General features: G+C 32.2%; 1 protein-coding gene across 2 annotated transcripts in view; it reads left to right on the top strand.

The window, feature by feature from the left end:
• Positions 1 to 23,430, top strand: part of Ac3 (Adenylate cyclase 3) — a 402,870-nt gene that overhangs the window by 203,627 nt on the left and 175,813 nt on the right. For both annotated transcript variants that reach the window (XM_085955369.1, XM_085955370.1), the window contains exons 5-6: positions 14,671 to 14,782; positions 19,258 to 19,385. In XM_085955369.1, coding sequence (XP_085811495.1) covers positions 14,671 to 14,782; positions 19,258 to 19,385 — 240 coding nt within the window. The remainder of the gene's footprint in view (positions 1 to 14,670; positions 14,783 to 19,257; positions 19,386 to 23,430) is intronic.

The raw sequence follows: 23,430 nt of genomic DNA, 5'->3' as shown, positions 1-23,430 counted from the left end.
GTTTAATTGTACTTGTTCCACTTGGTGGTGTCGTTCCATGAAGAATTAAAAGTAAAAATAATTGTTAATAATAAATCAATTAATTATATAATTATGCTTGAGATTGTTCCATATTATGTACATATACATATATATTTCTTCTTCAGATATTCTTGTATTTTATATAATATATATTTATCCATTATGTATTATCCATTTCCAGTCTTGAATAAAAATAATTTAATTAAGAATCAATAACAAATATTGCGAGCAAGTCAAAACTAAGATATGTGGACGATTTTTAAGAACCAAAATTAGTCATGTAACTTCAATGATTAAAAATGAATTGCCATTTGCTGTCATTGTAGAAGAAAAATGAAAAACTCTTTATATTGGTCTTTAGTTTAGGATTTAAAATAATTACAACATATTGATGAAAATTTGCTATCTTAGAAAAACCTCATGTATATATTAATCATGTAAGAATATTTGTCTAATATAACCAGGGAACTCAGAAATGATGGGAACTGAATTAAAACCTAACGGATAAGGCGATAGCGGGTAACCGACTCGAGTAAGTAAGAATCCGGGTTAAACTTACACACGAGTCAAGAATACGTTGTACTTCGAATACTGAAAACTGCTCTCGGTTTATGCATTTACGCTCATTTAATGTTGGTGTATTACACACACTACTGCACGTGCATAATGCGTGCTTCATTTTCGTAGGACACTCACACATTCAAAAACCCTGCATCAACATGCGGCGTATTGAATATAGCCTATCGGTATTCTATTTATTATCTGTTCTGTGAATATAACTTTTTAAAGACTGATAGGTATTATTTATATATCACATTAGTTAACTTCATTAAATTAGTACTGACGATTTTAGATCTCTTGATTGTAGTATTTATTGATTAATATTTAATGATCTATTATTAGAGTTTAACAATATATACACCTATTGATTGTATTATTAATGATAGGGGTTTTTTTTACAAAACTATTCATAATTTGTCGACTTAAGAGGTGGGTGATAAAATTTTTGCCTATTTTATTGTATTGATTTTTTATATAAGTTAGTAAGTTAGAATTAATTATATTCGTTGTCAGTGTGTAAGGCGAAACCCGGGTCGCAAAAAAAGACTCAAATAGACTAGTAGAAAACTTAAATCAATTAGAATTTAAATTTAAATATGGGATAAAAAAAATTTGAAAACCCGGGATTTCGTGATTTGGAAGTTTATCGAGATCGCGAGTTTGTCAACCCTAGTATATTATAATATGTCCTCTTCGGAAACTTTTGTCTACGCCAAGCTCCGCAGGGAAGATTTTAATTACTGGGCTTCCTTTTAATAAGGTGAGTCGTTATCTTTGCTATTTGAACAGGCCATTTTCACTAAGGATAAAATATAAACAGTAACGATCATCAGTTAATAATAATTTCTTTCGTACAACGCTTCGGCAAATGGTTGTGTGAGGTCATTGAAAGGTTACTAGATGCTTGTAATATTAGCCTATTTTTCCCCCCCAGATATAGCAGATAAAGCTTTTAAAAACAATTATCTTATTCGTTTGAAGATATATATTATAAGAAGATATTATCTTCTTTAAGGGCGGACGTGCTCAGCGTGAGTCAAAATTGAGCTTTTTTTCTATTTTCAAAGCATGATCCTGGACATACCTTAAACGTTGTAGATAATCTATTTATATAATTTTGAAGCCTTATTATCCTTTATATTTATTTTAAACATTTGATGACTGCATAAAGTATTTTTATTACATAAAATAGTATTTTTATAGTCATATTTCAGTACATAAATGTGCAGTGGTGTTAAATTTTTTTATATTTATTAATTTTTAAACGCATTTATAAAACCATCAGTATAATTTATATCGACATTATTATAGTGAAATATTTACGATAAAAAATTATATTGATAATCTCTGTGATCCCAAATTTGACAAGAATTGGGCATTTTATTATTCAAAAAATGGGCAAGATTAACACATTTCAAAATAATTCTAAAGATTCTTATTATAAGCTATGTCTTTGACCATTCAAGTGTGATAAACATCCGACGAATAATATTTGCTTTTTAATAATTATTGACCTAAGAATAAGGTAGTGTTTTTTTGAAATACGCCATTACTTTTGGCATTCCCCAGTGGTTAAGCTACAACATACGGTCGTAGCCATAAATTGACAAACTATAATTGAAGTAGGGAGTAAAATGATGTTAACGCGCGTGTTTGAACATGTACCTAACCGAATTTTTTTTTTAAACGGTACATGTTCAAACATTTGCTGTCTTCCCCGGTGCCTTTTTGTTTTCGATTTTATCTCAGCTTGCATCGGTGAGCATTCTGAAATATCGGTCGCTTATGGGTAATCTACAAGTAAAAGCAAATTGGTCTAATTAGGGTGGGAAATTCTGCATTTCACAGAAATAATTCTTCCATATATTATTGACATATTTAGTATTAGACTCTATTGTGCCACTATTGCCGTGATCAGCTCCGGGAGTCGGTAATTGATAATGGGAGTTTCCTGGTGTAATTTCTTCTTGGTGCCTCCTCTGCTACTTACATTTTCCGGTTCATAAATCGGGGCTTCGATCCCATGGATTTCTTCACTACCTACGGTCTGATAGTGGGTTGACTTAGTCCAAAAAATCAATTCATTTCAAACTCAGATTCGAACAAACCAATTGTCGACAATGATCATACTCTTCAGTACCAATACAAATTATGGTGAAAAAGAAAACTAGTATTATACCTCGTTTACACGTGCATGGATTTACTATTGACAGTAAGTGCTATCGCGGCCATAACAAGAAAATGTATGGGTGAACACGTATTATCCTGCAGTTGCAAGCTTGCATGCACAAATCAAAAAAGTTTAGAAGCTTCTGAATTTTCATGCGACAGTAGGGATTTTTTCGGTCTACGCCTGCGCAGTAAAATGACAGTGGCGAACCTATCGGCAAGGAAATGAGCTATATCTATTCATTTTGAGGTTAACCGATTTTTAATACCTGTCAAATAGTACCATAAAATGACAACGTCGCAACTCTTAAAGAATGAGATTGGACAGATAGTAAGCACTTTTACGTGTAAACAGTTATTGTTATGATAGTTTAAAATACGCACTATTGCTGCCAGTAAATTCATGCACGTGTACAGGCTCTATTATACAATGTTGTGTTGTTATTTACTTAATGTTCTAACTGTATGCAAGGTGTTACAAAAAGCGTACCTACCCCTCAGTCAAGTCCTTTGAAAAGTAGCAAGTTCCGTTGTTTACAATGAGAGGACGTCTGTACACAAAAGTCTAGATAGGGGGTAGAAACATCCTCGCTCATGTAGTTGAGGGGGTCAAGGGTGATTAGAAGAAGCACCCCCTAGTTTGTGTTTGGTGAAAACATAAGTGTAAGTTGAGTAAAATTATAGGCGTGTAGTAAAAGTTTGTTGTGCAAGCACTTTCGTTTTTGTTATACAAACCACCTGTATATGGAGATAGAAATCACTAAGTGGCATACAATAGGCTTGTAGAGTGAGTCATAATAATTTTAGCTAAGTAAAATTACCTAAGTTTGCAACGAGGTGTTTGGGTCGTCAGGTATACCACGGAGGTCTAAGTAACTACAAGTATCAGTCGAATAGTGAATACTAATTACTAAACGATTATCTACGGGTTACAATGAAAATATATATTTATTGCGAGAATTTAACATAATTTCCACATTATTAAAAATTATTTAAATTAATTGTACGTATATTATCAATCACCACCATTATAATGGATTTAAGTTTTGTACTATTCCAATTGAGTCGTTTTTTGCGACCCGGGTTTCATCTTCGGTATCTTCAGGCACTTCACTCACCAAAAAGCAAATACACACTGACAACGAACACAACTACCTCCAACTTATATAACAAATTCATACAATAAAGTAGGTAAAAACTTTATCACCTACATATTAAGTCAAGGATCACAATAAAATAATTACAAGATAAAAAGAGCTTTTTATATACAACGTTTTTAAATTTTCTGTTGAACCATATAAACTTGACTTGACTAGCCTAAACGATCGAAAAAATTTGTACTTCACATGTCATATTGATTTCCATAGTAACGCACGTATATATTAATAATTTAGTTCCTAGGACCCCAGATCCTAGCAACCAATAATGGTGTCGAAATAACTTTTCATACAAAACAGAATTAACTGAAAATGAATTCAATTCAACTTAAAGATGACTAAATGCATTGGCATCGTGTTCTGATATATTATAAAAGTTTCAAATGTCTAGCTAGTCGGGAAGTTAGTTAAAAGTCGATTTCAAGATTTGTACCGGACAAAGAACACCCGGAAAAATAAGAATACTAGCTAAGTAAAACGTTGTAAAAATATAAAAATCAATTTATGAATAGTTAAAGTGTTTGTAAAAAAACCCTACCTTATTATTAATAATACACTCGATAAGCGTATAAATCGTCAAAACATAATAATAGATCATTAGTAATTATAAACAATAAAAATACTACTAACACTTAAAAGGTGTGAAATCGTCCATTATGGGAACAATGGTAACGTATTGGGAATTAACGAAGTCAACCATTGTGAAAAAGTTATTAGTTAAACAATTAATATTCAATAATATTCTTATAATGATCCCTACTTTTTTGTAATATTATTGCTATAATATAACATATCCACAAACAATCCATTAGAATTTAAATTCAAATTCCATCAAGTACATTCGGTCGATAATATTAATATTGAAAAGTATTATTGTTGTCGCCAATAGAACAAATCTTTTTTTATCAAATAGTATGAAATTAATTACATATAAATATGATGTTGTATGAAAATCGATGAAATCGTTTAGCCGAAAATTAAATTAAATGATCTAAGAATTAGTGTACTATCCGTAGTCAAGGAGCGCGATGCAGAACCATCTGGATTAATTTGGCAATAAACACCATCCAGAGTTGCTAATAATTTAGTCCAACTTAGTTAGGTGTATCTTAACTGTATTTTAAATGGTTTCGTTCTGGGATACTGTCTTTTTCAATAGATTTACTACCTGCTATAATTGAATACGTGTATTAATTAAGGCGCTAAGTACCAAAAACATAAAAACTGACATTTTTATAGAAAAATGTTCTACATACCAACGCCAATAACTTCAACTATAGTCTAAGTGCAAATCAAAAAATACAGCAAAATAATTAAACCTGTTGACGTTGTAAGTCCGTTGGCGTGTTTTATTTATAATGGTGTAAGTAGCACTGCAGTGGTCAACGGCATTCAATATAAAATAGCTGATGATGGTGTGTTGACATTTGCGAGTTCTTAATACCTAAAATTATAGAAGCTGCCGTGATTGCTTCACACTGTAAAACTACATTTTTCAAAGGGTCTGCTTCATGAAATTTTACTGCAATGACTCGGTATTTTGTAACTACAGGCAATACTACTTTTTGGTACTTAGAGCCTTATTTAATACACGTATTCAATTATTATGATGTATTATTATGTATGGATACTGTAAAGCATCAATGACATTGAGCTACTTTACAAGCTGCTTGTTGGCGAATTTAAGCGGGCGAGTCAGCTAGCGCGATTGTGATGATCACACACAAAACTTTCCACTCGCTCAGAAGCCAACAATCTAGCGAGTTGAAACCGTCATATTTGGTACTATTTTTACATTTTTGGTACAGGACGTATTGAGTAGTTCATTTTTTTACCGGGAGGTCACTATTATCGCTCTTCTGCGCAGACACAGTAGGCCCACACGCCAGCGTTTAGCGTGTAAAGTTGACCAGTTTTCAACTTTTCTCGCTCGATTGTTAGCTTGTTCGATGATGACACTAGGCGAGTTTACAAGTAGATTGTAAATTCACCAATAAGCAGCTTGTAAAGCTGCTTAATATCATCGAGGCTTAAACGACGCGATCTAAATTGCCGATATTGACCTCTTAGAAATAGGCTCGTAGTTTACGCGCCTAAATATGATTTAACATCGCGATCTAAGTCTCCCTATCCATATTTTCCGTTTCAATATTATATTGTAATAAGAAAAAAAGTTACAATTAACTATTACTCAGGTTTATTATTTTTTAACCCTTTTACTAATAAGTTATTATACAGTCAGCCGCAGTGGGCTATGTAGCAAATTGGCAACACGGGTTCTAACAGAATGAGAGTGTTTCATTTAGAGGTACTCAGCGGTTACAAGAACATATTATTATTATACAAGGGGTGGAAAGAGCCTCTCCCCGGGGTGGCAATCTACCTTATGGGTGATTAGATTAGGCAACAAAGAGTTCTTTGCATTTTTTTTCTCTCACGGAATTACGAAACCACTTTATTTCGAGAGGATTCAGGAGGAACGTGGGGGTTAACAATAAGAAAGAAACTCAAAAAAGCACTCCGCGATGTTTTTAAAGTAGCTCGAAAGCGTTTTATTTTTATATATCTTGATTTAAATGATTCATTATTACTGTGAGTGAATTCAGCTTTTTTATATATACTTTTGTGTCCTGTCAAAATTTGATTAATGTCTATAATGATTGAGACATTTACATAAAATTGATCTGCCTAACCATAAAAACAATGACATAAATACACATTAATAACAATTAAAAATAAAACAAAATAACTGTAAGACAAAGTTTAAAATTAAATGACATGAGTACATATTAATTTGAAATTATTCAAATGATTCCAATCAGTGTCGCTCATTAAAAATATAGACAATACTGCTTGACATACGAATAATATTATACATGTTTTATCATTAGTGGAAGCTGAAAACTTAAATAACGTATTGCAAATAGGTTAGCGTTCATGTTTAAACAGTATTTTGACTATTTTTATGATACCTGAGCACAAAATATAGTGTTATTTTATTTTTGTCTTTCCGTTTGTCTATGCTATATATTATTATTATAACTAAAAAACTTATAAAGGTTATGGATTAAGATATCGATACCAATTAAGTAGATTTATCTAGATATTTCAAAAGGTTCCGAAGTTACTTCTCAAAAATAATATATTTGCAACAGTTCATTATAAGTAGGTCAAATAATCAAATAGTAGCCGTGGAGAGATGGTATGATGTGAGATGCGGGTAGAGAGGTGCGCGGCTACATTCATCCATTGTAGATCGCCCGGAGTGTGATATTTAAAGACACTATCTAAATTATAGAAATATAACGGCTGGGTAGAAGGGTATGCGCCCAGAATGATTGTTAGACTTCAGCAGGCAGGGTTGTTTACGAGGACCCTAGATGTTGCGTCTTTTGAAAGTCAATGGTGTAATTATGATTTATTATTTACGTTATACGATTACTCTGAATGAGTCAAATATATACTAATATTCGAGTTCATATATCTGGGATCACGCATTACCCCTCAAAACGACATCAGCCAAGAAGTTAGCAGAAGGATTATTCTGGCAGACAAATCTTACTACGGTTTACAGAGACACTTCAGATCAAGACTCCTCTCAAAGAAAACTAAGATAAAATTATACAAAACTCTCATCCGACCCATATTAACCTATGGGTCGGAATGCTGGGCTTTATCAAAAAAAGATGAGAGGAAGCTGGATATCTTTGAAAGAAAGATATTAAGAAGAGTCTTCGAACCTATATGTGAGGAGGATGGCACGTGGCGAGGAAGGTATAACCATGAATTATATGCGTTGTATGAAGATCCCCCCGTAATCTCACACGTGAAAGTGGGGCGACTTCGTTGGGCAGGCCATGTCTCAAGGATGGAAGACACCCGACCACTAAAGAGGCTTCTCTTCAACAGGCCAGAAGGAAAAAGTAGGGTCAGGAGACCTAGACTGCGGTGGCTGGACTGTATAGAAAGAGACACAGTATCCCTGAGATTGAGGTAGTGGAGGGAGCTTGCGGCAGATAGAGGGGAGTGGAGACGTTTCCTGGAAGCGGCCAAGATCCACATTGGGTTGTAGTGCCGATGATGATGATATACTAATTTTAAAATTCAAGTGACAGTACACTTTTACACATAAGTATACTTACTTTATTTTTATTTTTTTTTGGCTATCTGTTCTACTTAACCGATATTTATAAAACTTGCACAACTAACAAATTACATTGCTATTATCAATTTAGTGATATCTTGACATTTTAAAAAGTTCCAAAGTTAAAATAAAACTTTTCAAAAATAGTGCTGTTGCAACAAATTATTACGATAAAGTAGACTAATCAGATTGCAGTAGTAGAGTGGCAAAAAGACGTCCGGGTAGAGAAGCGAGCTCCTATATTTAACTGTTGTTAATTTAAAAAAATATATCTAATCATACTTTTATTTAAATGTTTCACGCTGATACAGTTGTTAGCTATCGCAAGTAATAAATAATAAATTTACCTCTTCAGAAGTAATAAATATACAACAAACATAAATACAAATTAAATTGGTTCTTCAACGCATTTACAATCTAAAAGCTAATATAATTGAAAACTTATCTTCTGAAATGCAATGAAGCTAAGTACCATCATTAATCCACCTCTTCTTTGCCACCATGTATTTATACACGCTATTATTTATTTACCAAACATACTTCGTATGTTTGACAAGAATATTAAATCCACAATAAATCCGCGAGACATCGTCATATATTATAATGGGTACCTACATAGTGTATTATTAAACCCCATCACGTGTATATGTTTGTATCGCGGTAAGAATTACTTATTTATCTCATATCAACTTCCGATAACGGCTGGAAATTTTATGAAGGCATTTTACTTTATAATGAGATCGTGGTATGTAATCATGATTAATTAAATAAACTATTTAAGAAGTGTCCGTACATTAAAGCTCGGAAATATTGCACCATCGCAACTAAACTGCTACAATCCAAAAAATGTCAAACAGAGAAAATCAGCTTTGTAGTTTTTACCTTTCGCATTTTTGTACTGTGTTTTTGAAATATGTTTAGATATTGAATGAAGTTTTGACTTGAATTTGATGACTTAGAGATATGAAATTTTCGGTACATATACTATGAACGATAGACAATGAAACGTAGTAATTAATTCAAAACACGTAAATTTGGACTTGTGGCGGTTTAGTTGCGAGGGTGCGATATGCGAGGTGCGTTCAATAAATTATCTGAATACTTAACAGTAAGTAAGGATTCTTCATAGAGATTGGCCGTGACTTCGACCTCATCGAAATGATATTATACAGGGTTACATGTAAATTTTACGCATTACATTTCATCGCAGCACAGTTTGCCGTGAGTTTTCTTATCAGAAAGAGATGACCGTATCTGATTTTGACAAAATTCATGAATTCAAGAATGAAAACCTGACCTTATCTAATCTAATCTAACATTACTTAACCTTAACTTAACTTAACCTAACCTAACCTAACAAATACTTCACTATATTGACTATTTTCAAAATTTGTTTGCCGTGGCTTCCTGGAAACCGACAAGAATCGTGTTTGGTTTAGACATGAATTTTATCTCAGTACTATACGACCCAAAGAGGTTAGACGGTCTTTAATAATATACGACCATATATTTCCGATACAATATTTCACAGTGTGATACGGCGAACTGTATACGTACAAATTTCCGGACACGATTATATAGAATGATTTGATTCGATTTTATTAATATATAAATGTAGTTATTTTACCAATTGCATTTAAAAAAATTGCGGTGTCTCTCTTCACATAATTTTATTTGTCTGTAAGTTTTAAGCTTTGTTTTTTCTATCTTAGTTATAATTAAATTCATTTAGAGATTCAAGTATCCGTGCTTTACTCTCCCATGGCACTTTTTATTTTTATTAAATTACATCTTTCAATAAACCCAGTCAAATCTCACTCGAGAGCGTGGCGATCTCAGTCTTGGGCATCTACTGCTGAGACATTCCCAGGCATAAAAAACTATAAACTGTAAACTGCAAACGCAGGGCTTCGTGATACGCTCGATTAAGATCAAGTGTGGTGTGGGGTGGGTTGGTTTGCAGGGGTCTATATTTGTGTTGACATTGTTAATAATAAATCATTAGTATCAGATTGGATTAATCTGCTGCTAATCACGGATATATGTATTGTATTAACCTATATTTCCCAAAAAAAAAAATACTGAATTGAAATAAATATCGTGGGTTGCTGCCAAAAGTTGGTAAATCGATAATTTAGGTATTTAGAGCTACCAATTCAGTATGTGTCTGTAGCTGCAGAATAATAGCGATAAAATATCTATTGTTTAAGATATCAAATTACTCTGCAGTAACATATTCCCAGCGAATCCATATCCAGTAAACAACTGAGCTAGATCAGCAAGTCGGTTGGCGAAATTAGAGACGGTGTATTATTACATCATATCACAGCACATTATACCATTACGGTGTATTAGCCGAATAATCATTTTTCATAGTATCATATTTTCTTACAACTGTAATAACAAATAATATTTCATTTCGCTACTCGATTTAAAACGCTGATTCTATAATTAGTCTAATATGATTATGTACCAGAATTTTATGTTAATGTGTTACTTTTTATTTTATAAATAACGAAGAATAATTTATCTAGGTGTCACTCGAATCCAAGTACCTAGCTCGTAACTATCATGTATAATATACTATTGTACCGATACGCTGCTAATAAATCTCACCCTGCTACATCGTAGACTTCATTATCATCATCCTCAACCTACACATCGAACACCACACTAGTGACCCAATAAGTCTATATGTACATATGTATAAGTACTAGAAAAAAACAATGTCATCCGATATATAGAACATGTAGATAAAGCACAAAGAAATTTGCATTATGTCTGATATTAAAGGGCTGTCAAGCTTCAAATTGCAATTACTCCATAACATGATTTTCGACTTACCAACTTTTGGCAGTAATCGGACGAATAGTTCCCGAAAAATTTACTAAATAAAAATGAATAATATGTTGCTTTAAATATGTATAAAAAAATAGGAAATGTACAGCCGCCCTTACATTTCGCCAAGCGTCATTTTGCTTCCGCCCGACTCCCATGTTAATGGCACTCTGTCTATGAAACCAGATACTATTATTTGATTCATATACAAATTGCTTTTAACTGGTTTCACGTGTAAACAATACGCTTGCATGAATACAATATGGAAATTAATGCTAAAAGGAATATGTTCCTGCTACGGTGCTACGTCGTAGAGGGTTTACACAACAAAGGCAAACTAAGTTTTAGTGATATAATTATTATACATTAGATTTTATTTTGTATACTACCTACCAGTGGCGAAGGGTAGAGGTAGGCTGTTAAGATCCGACATAAATAGCGGACATTAATCTTTCTCAGTCATACATATTTGATTTAATTTAACCCAATGAGCAGACAGTTTTGGTTGTTTTTTAAAATTCAATTAAACCCTGCGTACCAAGCCACAATAAATAACTCTCAAAAACTAGTTATATAAAATAAAAAACATCTAAAAGTAGGCCATTACATCATACATAATTTTGGGTATTTTATAGATAGAAAAATATTTTGAAATATTATTAGAATTGAATTAAAAGAATAACCAACATCATCTGTAATATGTATTTTTAATTCAACGAAAACAAACAGCTATGACTGAAAAAGTGTGCACTATTTTTGTCAGATCGCCCATAGCATACCATAACTGTTATGGTTTGGCTTAGGCAGGGTTTAATTGATTTTTAAAAATCCCTGCACATTGTAGTCTTAATTCAATGAAAACAAATACGTATGACAGACAAAGTTTAATGTGCACTATTTATATCGGATCTTAACAGCCTACCTCCACCCTTCGCCACTGCTATCTACTATCTAATGAGCGGTAACGTGTCGGTTTGTAATATCGTGCGTCCCGGGTTCGAATCCCGGGCCTGTCTGGCAAATACGCATTTTGTTTTTCAGTGTGTGTTTGGATTCAGAGTAGGCACTGAATAGGTTGATCAAGTGGCCGAATCCATTTCTAATAAGAAAGAAAATCTGTTAAGGTGATACCTCTACCTACCAGAGGCACCTGGCGGAAAAATTCGAAGCTTGCAATTTGAGATTTTTTTTTGATAATTTATTTGACTCGAGCTTCAATATTGAGACCATACCGAAATAAGATATCAAATTATAAATAAAAAGGATTTCAAGTTATACACATTTATATTTTTATAAAAATCGATGTTTTTTAAAATAAATATAAAAAATATTAAAATTCTGAATTAGTCAAAAATCTCCTAGACAAAACGGCAAACTTAAACTATTTTTTTATAATATATATAACCATAAAATATATGTCATAATAAGATGGGATCCTTTGACAAATTCACATTTTATAACATTTTTTTAGCTTTTATTTATAGACACATTTATATCTCTTAATATTGTCATATTTATATTTTGTTTTGTTAATTATATATTTAGTATGTGGAAAAGTCTATCAAAATCCTGCATTTTTTTTGTTTCACTGAAATTTTCACTAAAAATTAAAATGCATTGGTTATTTATTAATTGTTAAATTAAGCCCAAGTAACATACACTATGGTAAATACCTACACCATATTCGTACATAACTGAAATATTTAGAATTCCAAATTCGAATTCAAAATTTGGCGCTCATCAAACCTATTAATCAGCAGTATATGAAATTATTCTCTATGAGAGAGGAATTCATTGTTAAAATGCAAATTGCTTTCTAGAATAAAATCAGTTGTTCACGGAAGCCTTTGATTAGAGGAAGATGTATATTATTATAAGTATGAAAATGATCAAGCACAGAAATATTGAAGGAAACTGATATTATATAGATTTGTAATCAGAAAGCGAAGTTAATGCTAATGATTAGTACCTACAAGATATTTCAAAATGGTAAATATTTTTAGCAAGCTTCACATTTTTGCTTTGAAATGTATGTGCCATGGCCGTAGTAAGAGAAAAACGAATATCGTTAGTGTCACAAACTTTGTTTTACACCATCATTGAAAAATAATTAAAAATAACAGAACGCAGGTGAATAAACAATTATTTTTTCTGTAGTTACTAATCACAGTTTACATCAACTGGTAGAAAAGGTTAATGAGGTCAGTAATTCTTATGGTTTAAAAATGAACCTCAAGAAAACAAAAATATAACTTGTATCAAAAACAGCGACACCAGACACCAACACAAATTTTGTCATTAACAGCGAACCAATCGAACGTGTGACCCATTATAAATATTTAGGTACACGGGTCAATGAGAAATGGGACCAGTCTCAGGAAATAAAAACTAGAATTGAGATCGCAAGGAGCGCCTTTCTCAAAATGAGACGCCTCCTTAGCAATCGAGATCTTAACCTAGGTCTGAGACTGCGTATGGTACGTTGTTATGTGCTCTCAATTCTTTTCTATGGTATGGAAGTATGGACGCTAAACTAAGAGATGTCACGGAGACTTGAAGCTTTCGAGATGTGGCTGTATAGACGCATCCTCAAAATTCCTTGGACTGACCGGGTGACAAATGTTGAAGTTCTCAATCGAATGGGGAAGGACCGAGAAGTTCTACGTAGTATCAAAACCAGGAAACTAAAATACCTCGGCCACATTATGAGAGGACAAAAATACAGCATTCCCCAACTTGTCATTCAAGGAAAGATCAATGGGAAGCGTAACAGAGGACGGCGCCGCATTTCGTGGCTTAAGAACCTCCGTGACTGGTACGAGTGCAGCTCCACCAAACTTTTCCGGGTAGCAGACAACAAAGATAAGATCGCCTTGATGGTGGCCGATCTCCGCTAGGGGATGGCACAATAAGAAGAAAACTAATCAAACAACACTCTTTTTTTAAATCGTTATGTTGTGTTACAATACAACAATTTTATTGTATTATCTCAGTTATAAATAGTGGTTTAATCTGTGATTTTCTTTACTAAATTTATATCTGTAACCTAGCAGGACTAATATTAAGTCCAACATTAATAAAAAGTGATAATATCATAGGGTTACTGCTAAAAGTTGGTAAATCGCGAAATCGTGTTATGGAATAATTGCAATTTGAAATGCATGCCCTCTAAAATCGGGCATTATGCTAATTCTCTTGTGTTTTTTTGCATGTTCTATGTTATATCGGATGGCATAAATATATATATACACATAATCCGTTAAATTATCGACTTATCAACTTTTGGCAGCCACCCCACTTGAAATGTTAATTAATGAATTCGAAGAGCATAGTTAACACGTCTTACTTGATTCTGAATGCATTCGATTAGAATCAAGTAAATGGAATTGCTTCGAGTGATATCCATGTTATTTTGAAGCAATATGAAACGAGTTGAAACGAGAAACAGTTGAAAATGTCCCTCTGAGGCGGACGAAACCTGTCCAAATTTATTTATTACAGTGGAATAAGTACTACAAAAAAATTTGCGTTTTATTAAATCAAACAACAATATGAATTTTCAGAAAAGCCAGTGTCTATTAAGTATGTTTTCACTAAAACTGAGCTATCGTAACTTTCACAGAGCCCATTTATAAGAGAAACCTAAAATTCCGAAAACCATAAAGTCCAGTTAAATGTATGGCATCATTTTTTTAAATTACGTTATATTTAAAGATAAAATACACTCCCATTCAGGTACAGATATATTATTTACTTATGATAATTTTTCCTTTGTTTCAGTATACTGTACGCAGACATTGTTGGATTTACAGCTATTTCTTCAACATATTCAGCCCAAGATCTGGTCGCCATTTTGAATGAGCTCTTCGCGCGATTTGACAGACTTGCTGAGGTAAGCTACCTTTTTTAAGTTATTGATATATTAAAATCATTAAATAAATAAATAATCCATAATTTCCACTCTAGGAAGAAAATCAGAGATATTATTTAATTAATGGTAAATGGCCATTTCGCCAAGCAATTATGTCTACTCGGAAGATATAAACTACCATATTGATTGATACATATTATTTTACTTGAATTTGAACATGACAAAGAATGTAAATACGATGTGAACATTCCAGCTCGTGCTTTACAAAAAAAAAACACAGAATAATGCCATAGATTTTAAACAGAAATACTAAATGAAAGCACAGATAGATAATAAAGTGCTTCTGTAATATTCGTTTATTGAGACACTAATTATTATAACTATGCTAAATAGTTTGGATGGCTATAATTATTTTTAATTATAACCACCAAACCGCTATTGTCTACTAATTTGTCCGACCCCTAAAAAAGAAAGCCAGCAAAACTTCTGCTAACTAAATGTTAAAAAAGATCTTGAGTCTTCGGAGAGACAAGGAAGGATTTATATTGCAAAAAGATAAATCCCTTGCGTCCCAGAGTTCTCAAAAAACGCCATTTGCTATTAAATTTACTAACATCAATGTTTGACACTGAAATTCCAGTAAAAGTATGAATATCTTCATCTGGTGACAGTACATATTACTTACGTCCATTATTATGTGAGAAAATAGAAATTAATAATTTAGCGTTAATATTCAGTGGACTGTATTTGAGGAAATTGGAGTTACATGGAGAATGGTGAACGCAGGGATATAATAGTCTAGGCACTGACCTTTTTGATGGTCACACTGCTGTGTTTCTGGAGCGCTCTGGTAGATCCCGGGTCACTCACTCGAACACATTTGGTTTGATTATGGTTAGGTTTTACATGCTTGCGGCAAATACGAGTCAGCATGTGTTTGCTTCGGCTAATTAATAAAATTGTTGATGAGTTTATGATTGAGTTTCGGTGATATTGACACGGCGTTATTCGAATTCGAATCGTTTGTAACTGTGCCTTTTGGATTGGGAAAGTATGATGAAAATATTAGGCGGGAGTTTTGCCATAATAATTGGCGCAAATATTATTAATTGTATTATTTAAAATGGATGTGTTTTAATTTAAACATGAAAATTAATAGTCTGGTACAAGTCACTGATCATATAACATAGTTGAAAGATTGTGCTAAAATAAAAAAAATATAGTCATATTTATTTTCACTTTGGTTGAGCGTTTCATAGTGGACTGTAATTGATTGGTAGAATGATTGTGATGGTCGATGTGGATGCTAGGGGAGTTATGTTGGGATGCCAGGCACTGACCTTTTATGCTGTTTAGGCTGGCTCCGTGGTCTGGTTGCACTATCACTCGCACGGTGTTGATTTTTGGGTTATCCGATGCGCGGAACTTGACGGTACACTTTTGATTAGTATGATAAATAAGAATGGCAAACGCCGGTATCACGGCTTGCCAGGTATTCAGAATTATCTCTTAGAAGACGGTCACACTATATCAAGTTGGCCCGGCCGTGGTATACGAATAACTTTTGAATCAGTCTGTATGTGCCTTGAATTACTCGCGACGGTCTAGCTGTAACAAGCCCAGAACGCGCCCACTGTCTTCAAGTGACTTGAGGTAACTGAATGTTCTAAAATCACTGTTGACTGATGACCTGTAACTGCTGGTCGCCTCGATTTGCGACAATAACTAGGGATTCGAGGTAGGAGGGATGACAGCGACCATAATTAGACCAACCTTCCATGATTATTGCAGTTATTAAAGATATTTTCATTTTGCACATGTATTATATTATATTTAAATTAATTGCTACTAAATATTTTTAAGTAAAATATATTACTATAAACTTTCAACTAATGTTTATAGTGTTTAAGGGCGGACGTGCTCAGCGTGGGTCAAAATGGAGCTTTTTTTCTATTTTTAAAGCATGGTCCTGGACATACCTTAAACGTTGTAGATAATCTATTTATATAATTTCAAAGCCTTATTATCCTTTATATTTATTTTAAACATTTGATGACTGCATAAAGTATTTTTATTACATAAAATAGTATTCTTTTAAACCTCTCGCTCTAATGTTTTAGAATATAGTCATATTTCAGTACATAAATGTGCAGTGGTGTTAATATTTTTTACATTTATTAATTTTTCACATTTATAAAACCATCAGTATAATTTATATCGACATTATTATAGTAAAATATTTACGATAAAAAAATATATTGATAATCTCTGTGATCCCAAATTTGACAAGAATTAGGCATTTTATTATTCAAAAAATGGGCAAGATACTGAAATATGACTATATTCTAAAACATTAGAGCGAGAGGTGTAAAAGAATACTATTTTATGTAATAAAAATACTTTATGCAGTCTTTAAATATAAAGGATAATAAGGCTTCAAAATCATATAAATAGATTATCTACAACGTTTAAGGTATGTCCAGGATCATGTTTGATCATGTTTGACAATTGATCAACAAAAGCTCCATTTTGACCAACGCTGAGCATGTCCCCTCTTCATGAGGCGATTTATAATGACACAAATATTTAGCGAATTGTTTACGATTACAGTCAGTAAATTCTTCATTTCCGACCTATTTAGAGTAGGTACGTCCCAGGCTAAAGCGAAAAACAACAATTTGATTATAAAAAGTGACAATATTAAATATTGTGAAATTGTTTTTGAAGGGTTTCGTAAAAAAAATGTCGAGGCTGCAGAGAAATTCGATCAAATGATAATTGTTATTAAAATGCGTCACGCCTTTGAGCCTTTGTAGTCTGTCACTGGCCTATAAAGCGGGTAAACCGATTATATAAAATTTGACAAAAATGGAGAAGAAATATACCCAAGGAAACAGTTAAAAATATATTATTCTTATAGTTACTTATTGTGAATTTCTAGACCTGTCTTTACTCAGAATCTTCAGATTTTTGTGTTAGCTATAAGTAAGTATTACCATCATTTGGGTTATCAAATTAGTAGTATATATTTTTAAAACGTCATAGCAGTATTTTTTTCTGATTCCCACCAAAATTGACATTCGTGTTCAGTATTGTTTGGCAACTTTTGTACAGCGTATATAAATTGTTAAAATTTATTACAACAATAATGAATATATGTTTTGGGAACGTGAAGTTTGTATGAATTGAGTTAGCATTTACTTGGTAGAGTTCCATTTTACAAGAAATGAAAATATAATTAATATTAAATTCTACAGGTTTAAAAAAAAAAGGTTTGTCGATAACTATTTCGGTGGAAATAACCAAAGCACTCGAACACTGTAATTTCGATAAATCTTGTAAATTTTGATATCCATTAAAAAACCCCACTTAGGGTTTTCAAAGTATTAATAATATTACAATTAATAATAAGTGTAAAAATTCATAATATTGCTGGAACGAATAAGAAAATGTATTCTGTCTCTATCTATACACGTATAGTATTTAAGCAAAGGCAAACGGCCTATCTGAATAGTCTTGATAATGGTATTACAACCGAAATAGCTATCGACAAACCCCTTTTAAAAAACTGTAGAATTTAATATTAATTAAATTTTCATTTCTTGTGAAGTTTGTAGTTAAAATAATCGATATGCAGAGCTTACTATTCGTAATTTAATTGTAAAATTATAGTCAAATGGTGATTTTTGTGATATTAAAAATCCAAATCGTCAAAAACGTAAACATGCTGCTGAAAATATCGATGTTATTCATCAAATTGTGGATTAAAATCTCATTTGAAAGATTTGCATTTGTAGGCGAATAAAATACAGTCAATACAAGAACGTAAACCAAATGACCATTTGGTGCGTAAAATTTTTGTTGATTGGGCATTAAAGCAACTTTAAACAGACCTATTATTTCACCAGAACACCTTTGCATACCCCAATTTTCTACTCAAAATCGTTTGTATGGTAGACATTCTGACGTCTGGGATCAAAATTTCGAGCTCATTTTACGAACTTTATCGTTGATTTTCTTCAACAAAACGTCACCAATTGAGGACCTCCTTCCTCTCTCCTCCTCATCATGAACACTGGTTCTACCACTCGAAAACTCAGTATACCACTTCCTGACATTCAGCTGATTCATTATATGGACATAATTGGATATGAGGTGACTATTTCAGACCCTTTCCATAACACGTTACGCTACTACTTGTATCTTACATTCACATTCACACATGTCACACGTATACACGTCGGCACTGATTGCTCATATTGGTTTAATACTTAAGGCTTCAGGCTAAATGGGAGGTCATTACGGTACTAGTCAAGCACGCAAATTCATTTCAAAAGACATTTGTTGTCCAATATAAATGTACCTGTTGACCTACTCAATTTTGGGTGGGGTTGTTTTGTTATCTTTGAATTGAAAGTATAAAATTATCAATTTTACCGTATAAGTTGTATTGTAACGCAGCACCATCAATTAATTTAATTATTTTTTTTTTTCAGAAATATAATCAACTCCGCATTAAAATTCTTGGAGACTGTTACTACTGCATCAGTGGAGCACCCGTTGAGAGACCAGACCATGCCGTACTCTGCGTTCACATGGGACTTTCCATGGTTAAATCAATAAAGTAAGTTATCGTTATTTTTAATATTTAAAAATCTGTGATCGTTCGTCAACCTATGACAGATGCAAAGCTGATAGTTCTATCTGTTAATCAAGAAAATAAATTGTATTTGACTACCAATCATAATAATATACAATATACAGAATGTCATTCATTTTTGTTTTCATTTATTTATACATGATGGAAAGATACGGTAGGTATTATAAAAAAAACATTTTTTTATGTATGTATGTTATAATTAATTGTTTCTGCCTTTTTTGTTGTGTACGTTTTTATCCTAATAAACATTTACAATTAGTATCAAACTTTTGTACAACTACTAAAGAAGGTCCATTCTTTGAGAAACAAAGCATCAATTGAGTAACACAGTAGGTACAATGTTTAAGTATATCGTTCGGCAATGGGTATCCAGAATAATGTTCAGGTTGCAAAAAGAATATTTGTAATCTTGTAAAAGCATTTTCTTACTATCTTGATTCAGACATTGACCTCAGTGTTGGGTTTTACAGAGTAGTTAAACTTAGCAGCTTATCTGTCTTCTACCAAGGTGTATTCAAAGAATTGACGTCCAGTTGGACATGGGGTCCTAAATCTCAGTTTTATATTATGTTTATTTTTATGAGACAATAACATCGTTCACAAAATTGATAAATAAATATCATATTAAAATAAAACTCACAGAATACTGAAACAGTTTTATTAAGAAAACATTTGTATTCTATACCCTGTTTAATTATTTAATTCTGCAGAACATGGTTAGGGGGGACTGGGCGTTGTTTTAGCGGAGTCTGGTATTTCAAGATATGCCACTATGGTTACGGTATTTAACCATGTCCACAAATTAAACTACCATACTGACAAGTGAATTCTTTGGTCACTATATTATTACAAATATAAATTGACTGTTTTATAGACTCCTTTTCAGTCAATATTTTGGTATTACCATTTACGTTGCAACGATGCCTAAATGGGCTCTAGTATAAAACATATCATCGGCCCAAAGAATATTTAAATATGATTCATTAAAAAAGTATTATTTTAAAATTCAGTACATTTTTGGTTTATGTTTAAATAATTACAAGATAAAAAGAACTTTTTACATACAACGTTTTTAAATTTTCTGTTGAATCACATAAACTTGACTTGACTAGCTTAAACGATCAAAAAAAATGTACTTGATAGAAATACTGAATAATGAAATGTCATTTCATATTGATTTCCAGTATATATTATTTAATAATTTAGTTGCTAGGACCCCCTATCAATCAATAATGGTATCGAAATAACTTTTCATACAAAACAGAATTAACTAAAAATGAATTCAATTATACTTAAAGATGGCTAAAAGTATTAAAAAAATGCATTGGCATCGTGTTCTGATATATTCTAAAAGTTTCAAATATCTAGCTTGTCGGGAATTAGTTAAAAATCAATTGAAAGATTTGTACCGGACAAATAAGAATACGACAGTTGACCGAAAAACGTTGTGAAAATCGCTTATTCTCAAAATGTAATAAATTCAACATTTTATTACTGTTAACATATGGCCGGTATTCACCAAAGTAATCAAGTTTTAATTCGTGCTAATTTGGAAAAAGACTTTTCCCATCGTATCGTCAGCATAGATGAGATAATAATTAGTCCACTTTTTATTTCCAGTCTTGCAATGATCGTAAATAGTTTTATCGCGAATTTCTTAATGAAAGATTGAAATTTTAATCTGTTAAATATTTAAAGTAGATTTTCCCATAAAGTGCTGTCTCTTTTTTATTCATTTAATGTTTCATAAATATTGTTTTTATTTCCATGGAATTATAATAAATTACCATCAACGAAATTCCGAATCCCTTAAAAAGATTAAACGATTGTCTAAAAGGTCAAGGAGTATTGAAAGTAAACTGAAATGTTCTAGAAATATCCCAAGTACCTACTTATTTCTTAATGAATGAAGAAATATTACACTCAATTCAATTTAAAGAGTTGACTTTATTAAAGGAATGAAAAGTCAGCATTCTCTCTGAAATTCTTTTGAATTATTACGTACACATAATAAAATGCTGACTTCATAATAATTATGAGCTTAATGGATTTTATTTAGTCAAACGTGAACATGTAGATTTTGTTAGTAATTGTAAATACCTAATGTTTGTTTTTTTATAATTATTCATAATTGATCATTTAATTATTCGGCATTACAATTGTTTATTGTTTAATATACGAGTACCTACATACTTATATGAGGCGTCTAATTACAAAAAGCGACAAGTCCGCAATTCGATATTTGCGGGAAACAACGTTTTTATGTTTCAAGCTTCAATTATTTGTTTTAACGTGAGATTATTTTTTCCCTTCTATTCTATGTCGAAATTAGAACCAAATGGCAATTTGTTTCAGCCGATAAACTCTTAAATGTACTAAATATAGGCAAAATAAAATTGGACGTAGCGCTACTTGACCCTCACTTATTCCGGCATAAGGCACATATTTCCGTGGCACTGTCATGAGTTTACCGGATGCTACAGCATAGGAGACGCCATTTCCAACATTGAACGTTCCCTTATTGGCTGACTTAAACACGCGCGAAATTAACCAAGCTTTAAGTAATATGAAACACGGACTTCACGCTTTTTGTAATAAATCGAGACTTCAAATATTTTTTTTCGTAGGGTTATGTCGCGTTTTGGAATTTATAGATCAATACATGTTGTGTAAAATTATACAATGTGAACTTATCACTTTTTGGAATTAGACGCCTCATATGTAGTATTTTAGTATTTTATCATTATAATATGTAGCAGCAGTTTGCAAAAGTAGAAAAGTAACACCAAGCACAGACATTGTCTCACCATCAGGTCTAGATGTCAACAATATAGCGCAATATTCGGGTTACTGATTGTATGGTCGATAATAATATTTTTTTTCGCGAATCTCGTGGTTTAAGGGACGAGATCGCAGTGTTTGGGGATGACCAAGAGAATAATTTTAAATAAAACTTTTTTTTTTGTTTAATGAATAAGTCGCGGGTGGCATTTTTTCTAGTAGGTATGTTTCTGATGTGTTTTAGTGGAACAATTTAACCTTGAAATTGCGCAGATTGCGACTTTTTTACTGCGCACGGATTACATCGTGTAATTTTAATTATTGTTACTGTTATTACTTCCGGACTGCTCGTACGCGAAGTCTATTGCATCGTTTTCTCTCACTCGGTGTCGCTCTACTACGTTATATTTTCTGTCAAAACTATCGAACTTTACGCTTATGTGATATTTTACAACGTTTTTCTTAGGTCGTATTCTTGTTTGTCCGGTGGTTGTTTATTCTGTACCAATCTTGCAATCGATTTTTAACTAACTTTCCGACTAGCTAGACATTTGAAACTTTTAGAATATATCAGAACACGATGCCAATGCGTTTTTTAATACTTTTAGCCATCTTTAAGTAGAATTGAATTCATTTTCAGTTAATTCTGTTTTGTATGAAAAGTTATTTTGACACCATTATTGGTTGCTAAGCGGATGGTCCTAGCAACTAAATTATCAATATATACGTGTGTTACTATGGAAATCAAAATGACATTTCAGTATTATTTCTATCAGTATAATTTTTTTGATCGTTTAAGCTAGTCAAGTCATGTTTATATGATTCAACAGAAAATTTAAAAACGTTGTATATAAAAAGTTCTTTATATCTTGTAATTATTTATAATAAAGAATGTTATTTACATTTTTCGAATATTGTGAATTATTCTTCGATTTAAAAAAAAACATTCGATTAATTAAATATGTTAATTTATTTAATTATGTACAAGAATAATATATTCTAAGCACAGTTAAATCTTTGTAAGATAAATTCGAGGTATTCACCGTATAAGAGACAACGTAAAAAAACCTTATGTAAACATACTGGCTTGGAAAACTTTCGGTAACTTTTCATGGTAACATTATAAGGCAGTAAACGTTTGTTTGAAATTTGCAAGGGAGATAAGCACACACAATTAAACTTTCTTTACCGTCATATTAATTTAGTCTACTTAGTAAACTTCTCGGGA

This window comes from Rhyacophila brunnea, unplaced genomic scaffold (assembly GCF_057557595.1).
Source record: "Rhyacophila brunnea isolate RB1 unplaced genomic scaffold, BYU_Rbru_1.0 scaffold_5, whole genome shotgun sequence".
NCBI lineage: Eukaryota > Metazoa > Arthropoda > Insecta > Trichoptera > Rhyacophilidae > Rhyacophila > Rhyacophila brunnea.
Note: the sequence above shows the minus strand (reverse complement) of the source record. Positions and strands in the feature narration are given on the sequence as shown.